This window comes from Acipenser ruthenus, chromosome 2, assembly GCF_902713425.1.
Source record: "Acipenser ruthenus chromosome 2, fAciRut3.2 maternal haplotype, whole genome shotgun sequence".
In the NCBI taxonomy this organism is placed as follows: Eukaryota; Metazoa; Chordata; class Actinopteri; order Acipenseriformes; family Acipenseridae; genus Acipenser; species Acipenser ruthenus.
In genome coordinates this window covers 111,671,880-111,685,501 of record NC_081190.1, presented here as the reverse complement: position 1 = coordinate 111,685,501, position 13,622 = coordinate 111,671,880, and the positions used below count along the sequence as shown (strand labels likewise).

At 39.6% G+C, this 13,622-nt stretch overlaps 1 protein-coding gene across 4 annotated transcripts in view; it reads left to right on the top strand.

Annotated features, from left to right (window-relative positions):
• LOC117409262 (kelch-like protein 5) overlaps nt 1-13,622 on the top strand; it is a 125,282-nt gene that overhangs the window by 99,664 nt on the left and 11,996 nt on the right. For all 4 annotated transcript variants that reach the window (XM_059006467.1, XM_034015019.3, XM_059006468.1 and 1 more), the window contains 2 exons: nt 3,843-4,039; nt 10,879-11,091. In XM_059006467.1, the coding sequence (XP_058862450.1) occupies nt 3,843-4,039; nt 10,879-11,091 (410 nt within the window). The remainder of the gene's footprint in view (nt 1-3,842; nt 4,040-10,878; nt 11,092-13,622) is intronic.

Below are 13,622 nucleotides of genomic sequence, written 5' to 3'. Positions count from 1 at the left end.
TTAGGGTTGTCACGGTATACTGGTTTTACGGTAAACTGTGGTATAAACTGCCACAGTTTTGAAACTGCAACCATTTTTCTATACCATGATTACCGAGTTCATGGTGTCTGCGCGTTTTTGTATTCACAGTTTGATCAGCGATGAGCCGCACCGGCATTTTGGAGTTTTGTTTGTTTGTTTGTTTGTTTCCCGATTTAATTTTAGTTTATGAATGAGCAAGACAGTGATGCAGCAACTGGTACAGCCATTTGTCTTGCGGGTGCTGGCAATTAGCATTTCAACCAATTGGCACTAAGAAATACTATGCAAGGGTGGGCGTTCATGGTTTCAACCTATCGCTGATCGTATCACCACCTGCTGCGAGAGACGGCATTTACTGTATTATGCTTTCATTAACTGTGATGTCGGATGGCAAAACTTAAAAATAAATCTCTAACTTATAGAACACCACATTTAAAACAATCGAGAATAAAAATATTTTACTATGTTGTCATAGCAGTAGTAGCTGGGAGACTCAGGGGCTCCGACAGCAGGTGCATAAACTCTAGGACTACAGTACAGCATAAACTCCGGGTGCAAACAACAGATCCCTCCAAAAAAATGGCTTGAACACTAATTTGATGAAAATATAGTAATGCCTGTTTTTATTTATTTCGCGCCTCATTAATGCAGTGGTTTCATTTGCATGGTAGTTTCTATACTGTAATTTATAAGTTCTGTGATGTGTATAGAATTCATTTTAATTCAAGCTGCGTAATTTGTCCCAGTGCTAAACAAGACAATTTTATTGCATGTTCGGTTTTGCCAAGATCGTACTGCATCATGAAGAAAATACAGCTGCATAAGTATAATACCTTTCTACCACAGCATATATTCTTAAAAAATCACGTGAGAGAAGTGGCTTATGAACAGCAAGTACTTACATGTTCAATATTCCATTATGTAGGTAGGTGTGTGCAAATGTATTAAAACAACCCCCTGCCTCTGTAATTTGATTTGTTGTACAATGTATAGCACCTTTTTCATTTGCAAATGGAGATTTCAAAGCCAGACCAGTTCATTAGTGTGGTATAATTAAATACATACATTCTGCTGTAATATTTTGTTTTTCAAGTTGATGGAAATTTTTTATTTTCTCAAGTTTTTTAGCAGAAATGTAACTACAGCAATTTAACATTAAGATTTGTTTTAAAACTTTAGTTATTTTTTGTTAAAAAATGACATGACTTGACCACTGTGTATTTCTTTAAATAGCCATTTAAAAACGGATTACAAAAAAATGACATTATGCTGCGGTACAACGATTACCGTGGTATATTTTTGGACAGTTACCATACCGTCAAAATGTTATACAGTGACATCCCTAATTTATATATATATATATATATATATATATATATATATATATATATATATATATATTATATATTGTAGCAATCTTGGTTCCCGCAGGCAGGCACATCACACAGGGCGAGGCAATCCACACACAGGCGGAGGGTGGGCTCGAACCCGGGTCCTCTCGCACTGAAGCATAGCACCGATACTGCTGTACAAAAGAGCCAGCTCCTTTACAAGGAGCGTATATCGGACTTATGTTTCTGTGTGTGATTTCGTCACCTACCGGCCCTACTGCTGCCTTTCCCCATGCATGCTACACTCTCCCCTGGCAGCCTCAAGTCCGCCCCAGACTTGCTAATCAGGCTACAGTACGACGAGTGCGTGCCGGGGTACCTGCGTCCACTTCTGACACCAATGTAGCGATCTTGGTTCCCGCAGGCAGGCGCATCACACAGGGCGAGGCAATCCACACACAGGCGGAGGGCGGGGGCGAACCCGGGACCTCTCGCACTAAAGCATAGTGCAGATACCACTGTACAAAAGAGCCGACTCCTTTGCAAGGAGCATATATCGGGCTTATGTCTTTCTGTGTGATTACGAAACCTACCAGCCCTTCTGCTGCCTTCCTCCGTGCACGCTACAATATATATATATATATATATATATATATATATATATATATATATATAATGTCACAAAGACGGCCGGAGTGGGTGGCGTCAGATCAGATGGAGGAAATAAATAAACAGAGAGATGGGGTTTTGGTAAAGCTGAGCGCGTGATTGCGCTCAGCATTTAATAACAGACAGAAAATAAAAGGTTTGAAACAACAAAAACACAGGACACGGCACTTGTAGCCAAAATAAACAGACGAACAAAACGACTAACACTAAACAAACGGTGCACAGACAGACGAACAAAACACGGTGAGCAGATAACACTAATATTTACGTTCTTATTTTACGTTTCTCCTTCTCTCTCTCCCGTTCTCCACTCACCGAACACCTAACCCTGAGTGAAAGAAACGTGCATCTATATATACTGTTGTGCTGGGATTCAATTACTAATTAATTATTCACTTGAATCCCAGCACGTGAATTAATTCTGTGCAACCCCGTGCTCACATATTACATTTAACCAGCACGTGAAGTGATTTGTGCTCTCCTCGTGCCTAAATACAAATCTACACTTTTTAAACACATGTGAAACACAGACCCGTTTATATCCCGTGTACCAATCTATACACCAACATTAACACACGCAACACACAACACATAAATGCACACAGGGGCGGGGCGCATTGCCACAATATATATATATATATATATATATATATATAGATATATATATATATATATAGATATATATAGATATATATATAATATGGACTGGACTGGAGGGCTATAGTGGAAAATGGAAGACTGTTGTTACCAACAGGGGGCTATAATACCTGAAGCTGCAGTTCAAGTTAATTTAAGTCTGAGATATAACTAGTGTTACAGTAATGCATAAAATAACTAATTAAAATATTCTGTGCTAAAATATTTGGATTATTATAACATTCTTTTGTTGAAGTTTATTGCAGTAAGTTCCTTTGCTGTTCATTAGTTTTAAGAGCAATTAATACTATACATATACATTTTCATTTAAATAAAAACATTCCTCACTTCATTAAATATGTATTTACTGTGAGAGATGCTCCTTATGAACCTTCTGGTATAAGAGAAACATTCTGGCTGCCCAAACTGAGTCCTTACACCATGAGAGAAGCATCTCTCATTATAATTAACACAGCTATGCATGCTCACCAATAAAAAACAAATGCGGACTTCCGTATCGTTTAACATGCAAATGCATACCGGCAGTACATTTTAACAAGAAAGCATTTTTCATATAGGCAGTGAGGATGCTCACGCTTACAAGGTCAAGCATGTTATCTGGCTGTGACCCACATCTACCTAACCTCCCGATTTTCTATTGAGTCTCAAGGTCTCTGGGATGTTAACCCCTAATTTATAATCTCTCATTATGATAATCTCTTATTATAAACCACAAGAAATGCGGTAAACATTCATGTAATCAATGCTAACACAAAAATGACAGATTCTCCTCTCTTTTAATTAACCGTTAATAGGTCAAATCCTGTAATAGAGTGCCCTTAATGCCAGTCATCTCATGAAATGCAATTAAACTTTTAGGCATTTCATGTAATAACCAAGTGAAACAGTCATTTCACAAAATGACTGAAAACCTTTAATCAGTCAAATAGTGTAATAGAATGCCTATAATGGCAGGCATGTAGGCATTTCGCGAAATGGCAAATAGTGTAATGGGAGGCTCCTAAAATCAGTCATTTCGCAAAATGCATGAAAGTTTTCGGCATTTTGCAAAATGCCTGATTTCACAATATGCCTGTAACATGGGGGTGGGGCAGATTAGGGGACTCCAGGAAATGTTTTCTACTGCATTGTTGTTTTAATCCTTTCATGTGTTCTATTTGTCAGGTCATCTGGAGCTTAAAGAAGACAACATTGAGAGCTTGCTGTCTACAGCCTGCCTTCTTCAGCTTTCCCAGGTTGTGGAGGCTTGCTGCCGGTTCCTGATGAAGCAGCTCCACCCCTCTAACTGCCTGGGAATCCGTTCCTTTGCTGATGCACAGGGCTGCACAGACCTGCACAAAGTGGCTCACAATTATACCCTGGTAGGTGCCCATTACGAGCTGGGTATTCACTCACTGTAATTTTGAAGTGCAGTCCAATCAAGTGATTGATGCAGTAATTAAGGAAAAAGCCATTAAGCACATATGTTTTTAAATGGTTAGGAAAAAATATAGGATGCTGTGATCAACCTGTGCACAAATTATTCACTTGTAATTTCTGAGGCATTAGAAAATGAATCAGTGAATGGTCTGTGGTATATTGACCCCATAATCATAATTGAAGGTTTAAACGGTCACATTCCTTTACCTTGGTGAAGCTGCAAACTCAGAAGCTACCCACACACCAGTCTTTTTAACATGCCTTTTTGAGGATTTGGCAAATCACCTTTTATGAATACAATTATGCATAGGCTAGAGTCTAAACCCAGCGAGTTGCATTACAGAGTTGTTCAAAACATAATCCTTAAATAGTAAATGCTATTTCATAGATTGGCTTGTTGTGTGTTTGTGTTCTCCATCAATACCATTTGAAATGTAGTTTGCACAATGAATTAGTCATACCATGTTGAAAGCCCTAATTCTTTTATTTTGCTTGATGTTGTTTGGCAATATGGAGAATTCACAGAGGCATCCCCAGTATTTTCAGCAGAGGTTGCTATAGAAACTACCTTGAAAAGACACTCAGATTATTATGTGCTTTATAATTAAAATGAAATCCAGAAGTAATTCATGTTTGTCTTGATGCCATACTATATAATAATCGCCACATTACAACATATAAATTAATAAAAGCTGTACAGAATACATTACATCACTTAATTATATTTGTATAAAAAAGCTGAATTATTTAACAAAGACTTAAGGAATTAATATATACATATATATATATCAAAGAGCCAGCTGCCCAATGTTTTGATATGTTGTACATACACACTATTAACAAAAACTATAGATAATGTCTATGTTATACTCAACTGGATAATCGTTTTAACCACTTTAAGGTACCGCATGGGATTCTTCGCTCTTAAATCTGTATTCTGTAGTGTCCTTGTTCATTTTGCCTCCCCATAGTATGGATACAACTGGGTTAAAATAGTGTGAAATATAGTGAAGGTCATTTTTTCAGTGTACATGTATTGAAAAATACTTTTGCGGCTTCCAATCCATTTCAGAAAAGTCTACACTGCCTGAGCAGTTAGTTCTGATACAGCGTGCACTGCCCTGTGAATATCCCAACTATAGGATAAGCACCCCATGCACTTCACAGCATTTCTTATTTAAGTAAAACAAATGTTAGATCATTCATTATCTTAAAATAGAATCTGTTCTCTTTGATCTTTTCATGTTTCATCCAAAGGGAAATCAAAAGCAGAATTGAATACCTCATTATCATTTGTATTGCTCAAAACATGTGTGTGTGTGTGTGTGTGTGTGTGTGTGTGTGTGTGTGTGGCTGAAAAGCCTTTGCTGAAAACAACACATCTTCTGGACTTCATATTGATTACAGACAGTTAGATAAGGTAGGGAAGAGTACTTCATTTTCACAGAGATTACAGATACAATAAGACAGATGTCTTCCCTCAATTCTAATTCCAGCGCTCCGCAATCGCAGGCTAGTAACAGCCTTTAGAATACATTAGAGAGCGGTTTTGAAAAGGCTTGGTATGGAATTTGTGTAGCTTGCTGTCTTTCAGAACTGTAAACTCAGTATTAAAGGTACATCCAGTGTACCATAGTGCTTTATATGAAAGAATCCAGCAGGTCTAGTAGAACAGAGTAGCATTTCATTGCTTTTTGTTTCTACAGCTGGTATTTTTGGGTTGGCCACAGAACAAGCAGCTTGAGCAGTTTGTGGAAGTAGATGAAATTGCATCAGATTCACAGGATGTTGAGAGGGTTCTTTATTTACCAGAGGAGGAAATGAAATGTAATGTGCTTTCGTTAGAACACTAGCTGGAGCAGACTTTTATGTGTATGTGTTGAATAATAAATGTACTGCAAAGGAACCTTATTCACGGAGCTACAATACATAAGCCAGTCAAATTTAAGCACCTGTATGGAAAATCTTATTCACTGTGTGTGTCCGTCTTTGTCATCCTTTTAGAATTGTATTTCAAGGATCACTATGTTTGGGATATTCATCAAGAATGCAATTTTGAGTGTTGATGCCTTTGCTATTCCAGCATCAGGCATTTTACAATTATGTGTGGGAAAATGACACAGCGTAATCAATCACAGGGAAAATATGGTAATTTACATGGTGACTGATCTGCGGTATGCTCAACTAGCCGCTGAAGCGGAGCAGCGAGGATGGAGAGTCCGGGTTTACCCAATGGAGGTGAGTTGTCGAGGATTTGTGGCACACTCTACAACCCGGTTTCTCAGAGACGTCGGATTCAGTGGCCAAGAGTTGTGTCGCACAGTGAAGAACTTATCTGAAGCAGCAGAGAGGAGCAGCAACTGGCTGTGGTTGAGACGGAAATATTCTGGTTGGGGATCTCAGGCACAATAGAAAGAAAGAAACGCTGATGTAGGGGTAAGTAAGCTGGGTTGAGTTGAGTGGGGGATGGAGGGGGGTGATGCTGGGATGCCAGAATCACCGTCGAGCTCGCTTGAGGTGTCGTGGGCTAGTTGACGAAACACAGAGGATGGAAGGAGCCCACGTGAAGACCCCAGAGATATACCCTACTTGGCTCAGTCCAGACAGTTGTCATGCTGATGCGCTGGGGAGGCTGCACTGTGGTTGATCCCCAGAGCCAGCATTGTAGCCGTTGTGTGTGCTGATGCGCTGGCGAGGCAATATAAACTGATCCCTGGAGCCAGCATTACACTTCGGCCATCAACACCAGGCAGAAGGATATCTACATCATCACATGGAAGGAAATGCAAATGGATGGAGACGCAGATGGATCACATTTGTTTACTGTAAAGCTATGTCTTACTTGGTGCTTATCTTGGCGAGAGCCAAGTTAAAATCAGCATGAAGTTTTACATCCTACTCATGTAATGGAAATCATTTTGATCTAGCATCATGAACTCTAGCTAAGAATTACAAGCCCAAAGCATGGAGATGGGTTTAGCTTGTTTATTAAGCAGGCTAACCATTTTTACATTGTTTTGAAAAAAGAATTCTGAGGAACGTGTTAGTGTTACAAGAATAGAATGGCTCACTGTTTGAAAGAAATCACAGATACTTCTAAACAGAAAATAAAAATGTAGTCTCTTGGGGAAACAAAAAGGGCAGTAAGCTGGCATTGCAGAAAATGGGTTTTCTTCACAGGTCAGCTTTGAAGCAAAGTATTTAAGCAGCCAAGTGAATCTGGAGATTGAGCTTGCCTGTGCTCTTCAATCTTCAATGCTGTCCAAACCAGAAAAACCGACCACAAAAAGCCACGTAATGTGCGTGTTCAGTACGGCCGCACTCAGTGTCAAAATAATAACTTATTTTATAACCCTAATTAGGTGAAGCAGGCGATTCCGCAATCAATCAATTTAAATACCCCTCACCGCAATTAGCGCTGGAGAATTACACACCTCTCAATGAATAGCGGGTTTGGGTCAACCCTGCGTGTGTAGGCTACACATTCAAAAAGAAAATGGTGATGAGGATGCTCAGAAGCGAAAACTGAAATTTACCAATATAGAAGTCGAGATTTTGGTACAAGCCTACTGTCTGACCGGCAAGAGTTCAGAGTTCTTAAAATAATCACGCAAATGGGGGCTCCCAAGTGGCGCATCCAGTAAAGGCGCTCCTCGCACGATGTGCCCTATAGCCTGGAGATCGCAGGTTCGAATCCAGGCTATGTCACAGCTGACCGTGACCGAGAGTTCCTAGGGGGCGGCACACAATTGGCTGAGCGCTGCCCGGGTAGGGAGGGCTTAGGTCGGCAGGGGAATCCACGGCTCACCGCGCATCAGCGACCCCTGTGGCCGATAGGGCGCCTGTGGCTCTGCAGCGGAGCCGCCAGATCTGTGTTGTCCTCCGGCACTATAGGTCTGGTGGCATTGCTGTGGATCTGCAGTGCGAAAAATGACGGCTTGGAAGGAGCACGTTTCGGAGGACGCGTGTTCCAGCCTCCGTTTCCCGAGTCGGCGGGGGGGTTGCGAGCGGTGAGCCGGGGATACAGATAATAATTGGGCATGCTAAATTTGGGGTGAAAACCGGGGTAAAAATAATTGGCGACGACTAAATTTATATAAAAATAAATAAATAAATAAATAAATAAATAAATAAATAATAATCACGCAAATACGAGGCCCGCAATTACTGGCAGCTTTAATAAATTAGACGAATATTTAATAGACTTCATTTGCAAAATCCCGTCCCAATTTTAGCGGTTTCGTTCAGAAACGCCCCAGAATTAAATATGCATATACAGAATTACATATGCATCAAGGGCTAAAGCGCACAGAGACTCTGCCCCCGCAAATCACGTATTAATTGCATGTTTACGCCATTGTGCATGTTTTATAAATCCCATCCAAGAATTCAGAACCCTCAGTACCCGTTTTACTGTCATAAAACATGCGCAATCCTTTTATAAATCTGGGTCTCAATGCCTTAATTAAACAGAAAGGGGTTCACTAAACAGAAAGGGGTTCCACACAATACAGACATATACCAGCTGATGTAACTTACTATGTTGTGTTGTGTGTGCTTTTCTCGAGTTACCGTATTCCTTCGAATTTACAACACACTTTTTAAGCACATTTTTTCAAAAGAGGTGACTGCCCGAGTACACAAACAGCAACATGACTGACTGCCAAGAAAAGACGAACAAAGACATCACTGCCTGGATACACAAGCAGCAACGTGACTTACTGCTGAGAAAAGATGAACAAACACGTCACTGCCCGATCTCAAATCATCCATGACATTACATGCAGCCATTTTCAAAAAAGAGTCATTAGCCTCTTGCAGAATTCAAAGAGAAGCTTTTACAATATTAGCATTTCGTTATTAGGCTCTGTTAAGAACATAAGAAAGTTTACAAACGAGAGGAGGCCATTCAGCCCATCTTGCTCGTTTGGTTGTTAGTAGCTTATTGATCCCAGAATCTCGTCAAGCAGCTTCTTGAAGGATCCCAGGGTGTCAGCTTCAGCAACATTATTGGGGAGTTGGTACCAGACCCTCACAATTCTCTGTGTAAAAAAGTGCCTCCTATTTTCTGTTCTGAATGCCCCTTTATCTAATCTCCATTTATGACCCCTGGTCCTTTTTTCTTTTTTCAAGTCAAAGAAGTCCCCCGGGTTGACATTGTCTGTCTATACCTTTTAGGATTTTGAATGTTTGAATCAGATCGCCGCGTAGTCTTCTTTGTTCAAGACTGAATAGATTCAATTCTTTTAGCCTGTCTGCATACGACATGCCTTTTAAACCCGGGATAATTCTGGTTGCTCTTCTTTGCACTTGCACTTTCTAGAGCAGCAATATCCTTTTTGTAACGAGGTGACCAGAACTGTCCAAGCTGGTCCTGTTCTAACAAACAGGACCAGCTTGGACAGATAGGAAAGTCTGATCGGGCCCCTGTATTTTTCGACATGCTAAGCAATACCACAGTTCACAAAAAGGGAGAAAAACAGGTGTGACTGGAAATGAGAAGCAGCGCATTACTGTAATGCTCTGTGTGACAGCAGGTGGCAGCAAACTGCCTCCATACATCGTTTTCTTATATGCGTAATAATTGCGGTTGTATCATTGTAAATGCATCTCTATTTTATGTTTTCTTTTTTCCTCAAATTGAGGATGGGCAATTTAGGCTGTCTTAAATTCAAGGCCGTCTTAAATTCGACACACACACACACACACACACACACGTAAACCTGAGACTGACATTTACATTTGGGAACAAAATGTAACATCAAAGAAGATTTCCGATGTTTAAAAAAAAAAAAAAAAAAAAAAAAAAGGCGGTGGGCATTACTGTGGCATAAAATGGTTGTTCAGAATTATCCCCTTAATTTTGAATATGTTGTCTTTTCATAACATAAGTTTTATCTGTTTTTCCCCCCACAGTAATTTTGAACAGCTTGAAAATCTAAAGAAGTTGAGATGGGTGGTGTTAGACCACGTCCTAGTAGACATGGAATGCATTAAAAAAAAAAAGATAACTAACTTAAATAGACATAGTATGTCAACTTGCAGTACTACTTTGGTTAAATAAAGGCTTTCTGTCTCTAGTGTTATATATACACATCTTTAACAAATAAACTTCACCACATTTAAAAAACTACAGGTGATGTGTAAATAACTACTGTGTATTATTCACATTGTGAAATCATTATACTGCAGACAGTGAAATCATTATACTGTATTTTTTTAGAACACTTGAACTGGAACTGGTTGTAAAATATGCCAAAAAGAAGAAAAAACAATGTGCAGGGAATAAAAAATTGTATTTATTTTTTGGAAGGACAAAGGGTCAACATAAAACATAAAAATAGCTTGAAGACTTGTGTCAGTATCGTGACCCAGTTATGATTGATTATACAAAGATGATAAATGTATTACTGTGTTTCTTTTTTGCAACTAGATATGAAGGCATTACAATAATACAGTACACTGTTTTAAGTTGGTTATAATTGTTGTTGGGTTCCTTATCAACAGCCGAGAAAAGTTTTATGAATACCTAACTTTTATTAATTTGGCAAAATATAAAAAATACTGTCTTTGTGTACAGTACTTGTACCAGTATTATTAAAAATAATATAGAAAAGAGTTTTAAAGCAAAGTACAGTACCTGGCTGAGTATCAGGACAAGGGAGACTGCATTTTTCAGTACTTGCTATTTTAATATGCCTCAGACTTGCACTGTAAAAGGAGTATGTGCCCCTCTTGCATGTCTTTGTCAAACAGTACTTTTCACTCTCGCTTTCCACAGGAGAATTTCTTGGAAGTGATCAAAAACCAGGAGTTCCTCTTGCTGCCTGCGAGCGAGATTGTGAAATTGCTGGGATCTGATGATCTGAACATTCCCAGTGAAGAGACCATTCTGAATGCCCTGCTGAGCTGGGTGCGGCACGAAATGGAAAGCAGGCAGGAAGAGCTCAGCAAACTCCTGCCTTTCATCAGGCTACCCCTGTTGGCTCCACAGGTACAATCACATTGGAAATGTACTTTAGTCCCGCTAAGAAGCAGTGAAGACTTACACTGGTATTTGGTTTCTTTTATGACCTAGAGTGCAGCACTAATTCTGAAATCATCAAGATTAAAAGCAAAAAAAATACATTATTTTTCTTGAAGGGGACTACTATTTAAAAACCTATCAACTAAGCTTAATGTATGTTTTCAGAGGTGCCTACTCTAAACATATATTTATTTATTGCATTTATATAGCGCTTTTTATACAACAGTATCGCAAAGCACTGTACAGTACATAGCAGAAAAAAAGAACAAACCACAATACATTTGTATAGCATGTCGCACATACAACTGCCACAGTCAACCATTTAAATAACAGTATACACATAATACAAAAGCAGCAGTTTTAAAGTTACATTAAAACCCACTAAGATAAGTACATTTTTAGTCTTGACTTGAAAACTGTAACGGTCCCAGCTTCCCTGACAAACGAAGGCAGAGCATTCCATAATTTAGGAGCTCTACAAGAGAAAGCCCTACCTCCCGTGTTGCTTTTGTTGACCCTAGGAATAACCAGCAGCCCCGCATTCTGTGATCTCAGAGTGCGGTTTGGAAGATACGGGGTCAGTAACCTGCAAATAACTAGGTGCTAATCCATTCAGGGCCTTGTAAAGTAACAGCAAAATCTTATAATCAATTCTGTACTGCACAGGGAGCCAGTGTAAAGAGGCCAAAACAGGGATAGTATGTTCACTTTTCCTGGTTTTAGTCAGAATTCTAGCGGCGGTATTGTGAACAAATTGCAAGCGGGATACCGTTTTGAGACACCAGACAAAAGTGCATTACAATAATCAATTTCTAAATGAAACAAAGGCATGCATTAGTCTCTTGGCATCAGATACGGAAATAACTGGTCTACGTTTGGCTATATTTCTCAAATGGTAAAAAGATACTTTAGTAACTTCCCTGATATGAGTCTCAAATGATAGATCAGGATCAAAGGTGACCCCCAAACTTTCTAGTTTAAGTTTTGATGAGAGACTGCAAGGGTCGAGCTCATGTAATCCCACATTTCCTTTTAGTTGGTTCTGTGAGCCCGCTAGCATAACCTCTGTTTTATCTGAATTCAACATTAGAACATTCTGTGACATCCAATGCTTGATGTCTGTAAGGCAAGTAGCTAATAACACCCAGGCAGAAGAAATTCCTGGCTTTAGGGACAAATACAGCTGGGTATCATCAGCATAGCAATGGAAGTTCACTCCGTGTCTGCGGATAATGTCACCTAATGGTAGCATATATAATGAAAACAGCAAGGGACCTAGAATGGAGCTCTGTGGAACACAGACAACTTCCGATAATGCCGATTTTACCTCCCCAAGAAACTAACTGAAACCTATCAGAAAGACAAGATTTGAAGCAGGATAGGACAAGGCCATTCAGTAGGATGGAATGGTCTACAGTATCAAAGGCAGCACTCAGATCTAGTTGTCTGTGGAATCTCATTTCTGATGTCTAGTATTTTATTTTTAAAGAAATGTAAGAAGTCATTGCAGCTGTGAGAGGAGCCAATGTCAAGGGTAGGACTAGGGGAAGGATTATTTAATGTATTTCGGGTGGCAAAAAGACATGTGGGATTATTTTGTATTTGTTTCAATTAAATTAGAATAATACGATGATGTAGCCAGCACCAGAGCCTTCCTATATTTAACCAGGTGGCCCTTCCATGCAGTGTAATAAACATGCAGTTTAGATTCCCACCGTCTCCGTTCTATTTTACGACCCTCATATTTCATTTTATGAGTTGTATCATTGAACCACGGTGAGCTTTTTTTCAGACACTCTCTGAGTTTTGATTGGCGCTACAGTATCTAAGATACCAGTCAAGGTGGTGTTGTAGGTATTAACCAGCTCATCTACTGATGAGGACTCAGAGTGGTAATGAGCTCAATACATCAGAAAGCTTAACAGCAATTGAAGAATTAATTACCTGGGATTTAAATGTACGGTCCACAGTCTTTGTAGATACTGGCAGATTCACCTCAAAAAGAATGGCAAGATGATCAGAAATAGTCAGAAACAATAGGGCAGCGGTGAGAAGTAGTGGTTAGGGCTCTGGACTCTTGACCGGAGGGTTGTTGGTTCAATCCCAGATGGGGGACACTGTTTATTATTTGTTTATTATTTAGCAGATGCCTTTATCCAAGGCGACACAGAGACTAGGGTGTGTGAACTATGCATCAGCTGCAGAGTCACTTACAATTACATCTCACCCGAAAGACGGAGCACAAGGAGGTTAAGTGACTTGCTCAGGGTCACACAATGAGTCAGTGAGTGAGCCAGGATTTGAACTGGGGACCTCCTGGTTACAAGCCCTTTTCTTTAACCACTGGACCACACAGCCACACTGCTGCTGTACCCTTAAGCAAGGTACTTTATCTAGATTGCTCCAGTAAAAACCCAACTGTATAAATGGGTAATTGTATGTAAAAATAATGTGATATCTTGTAACAATTATAAGTCGCCCTGGATAATGACGTTCTT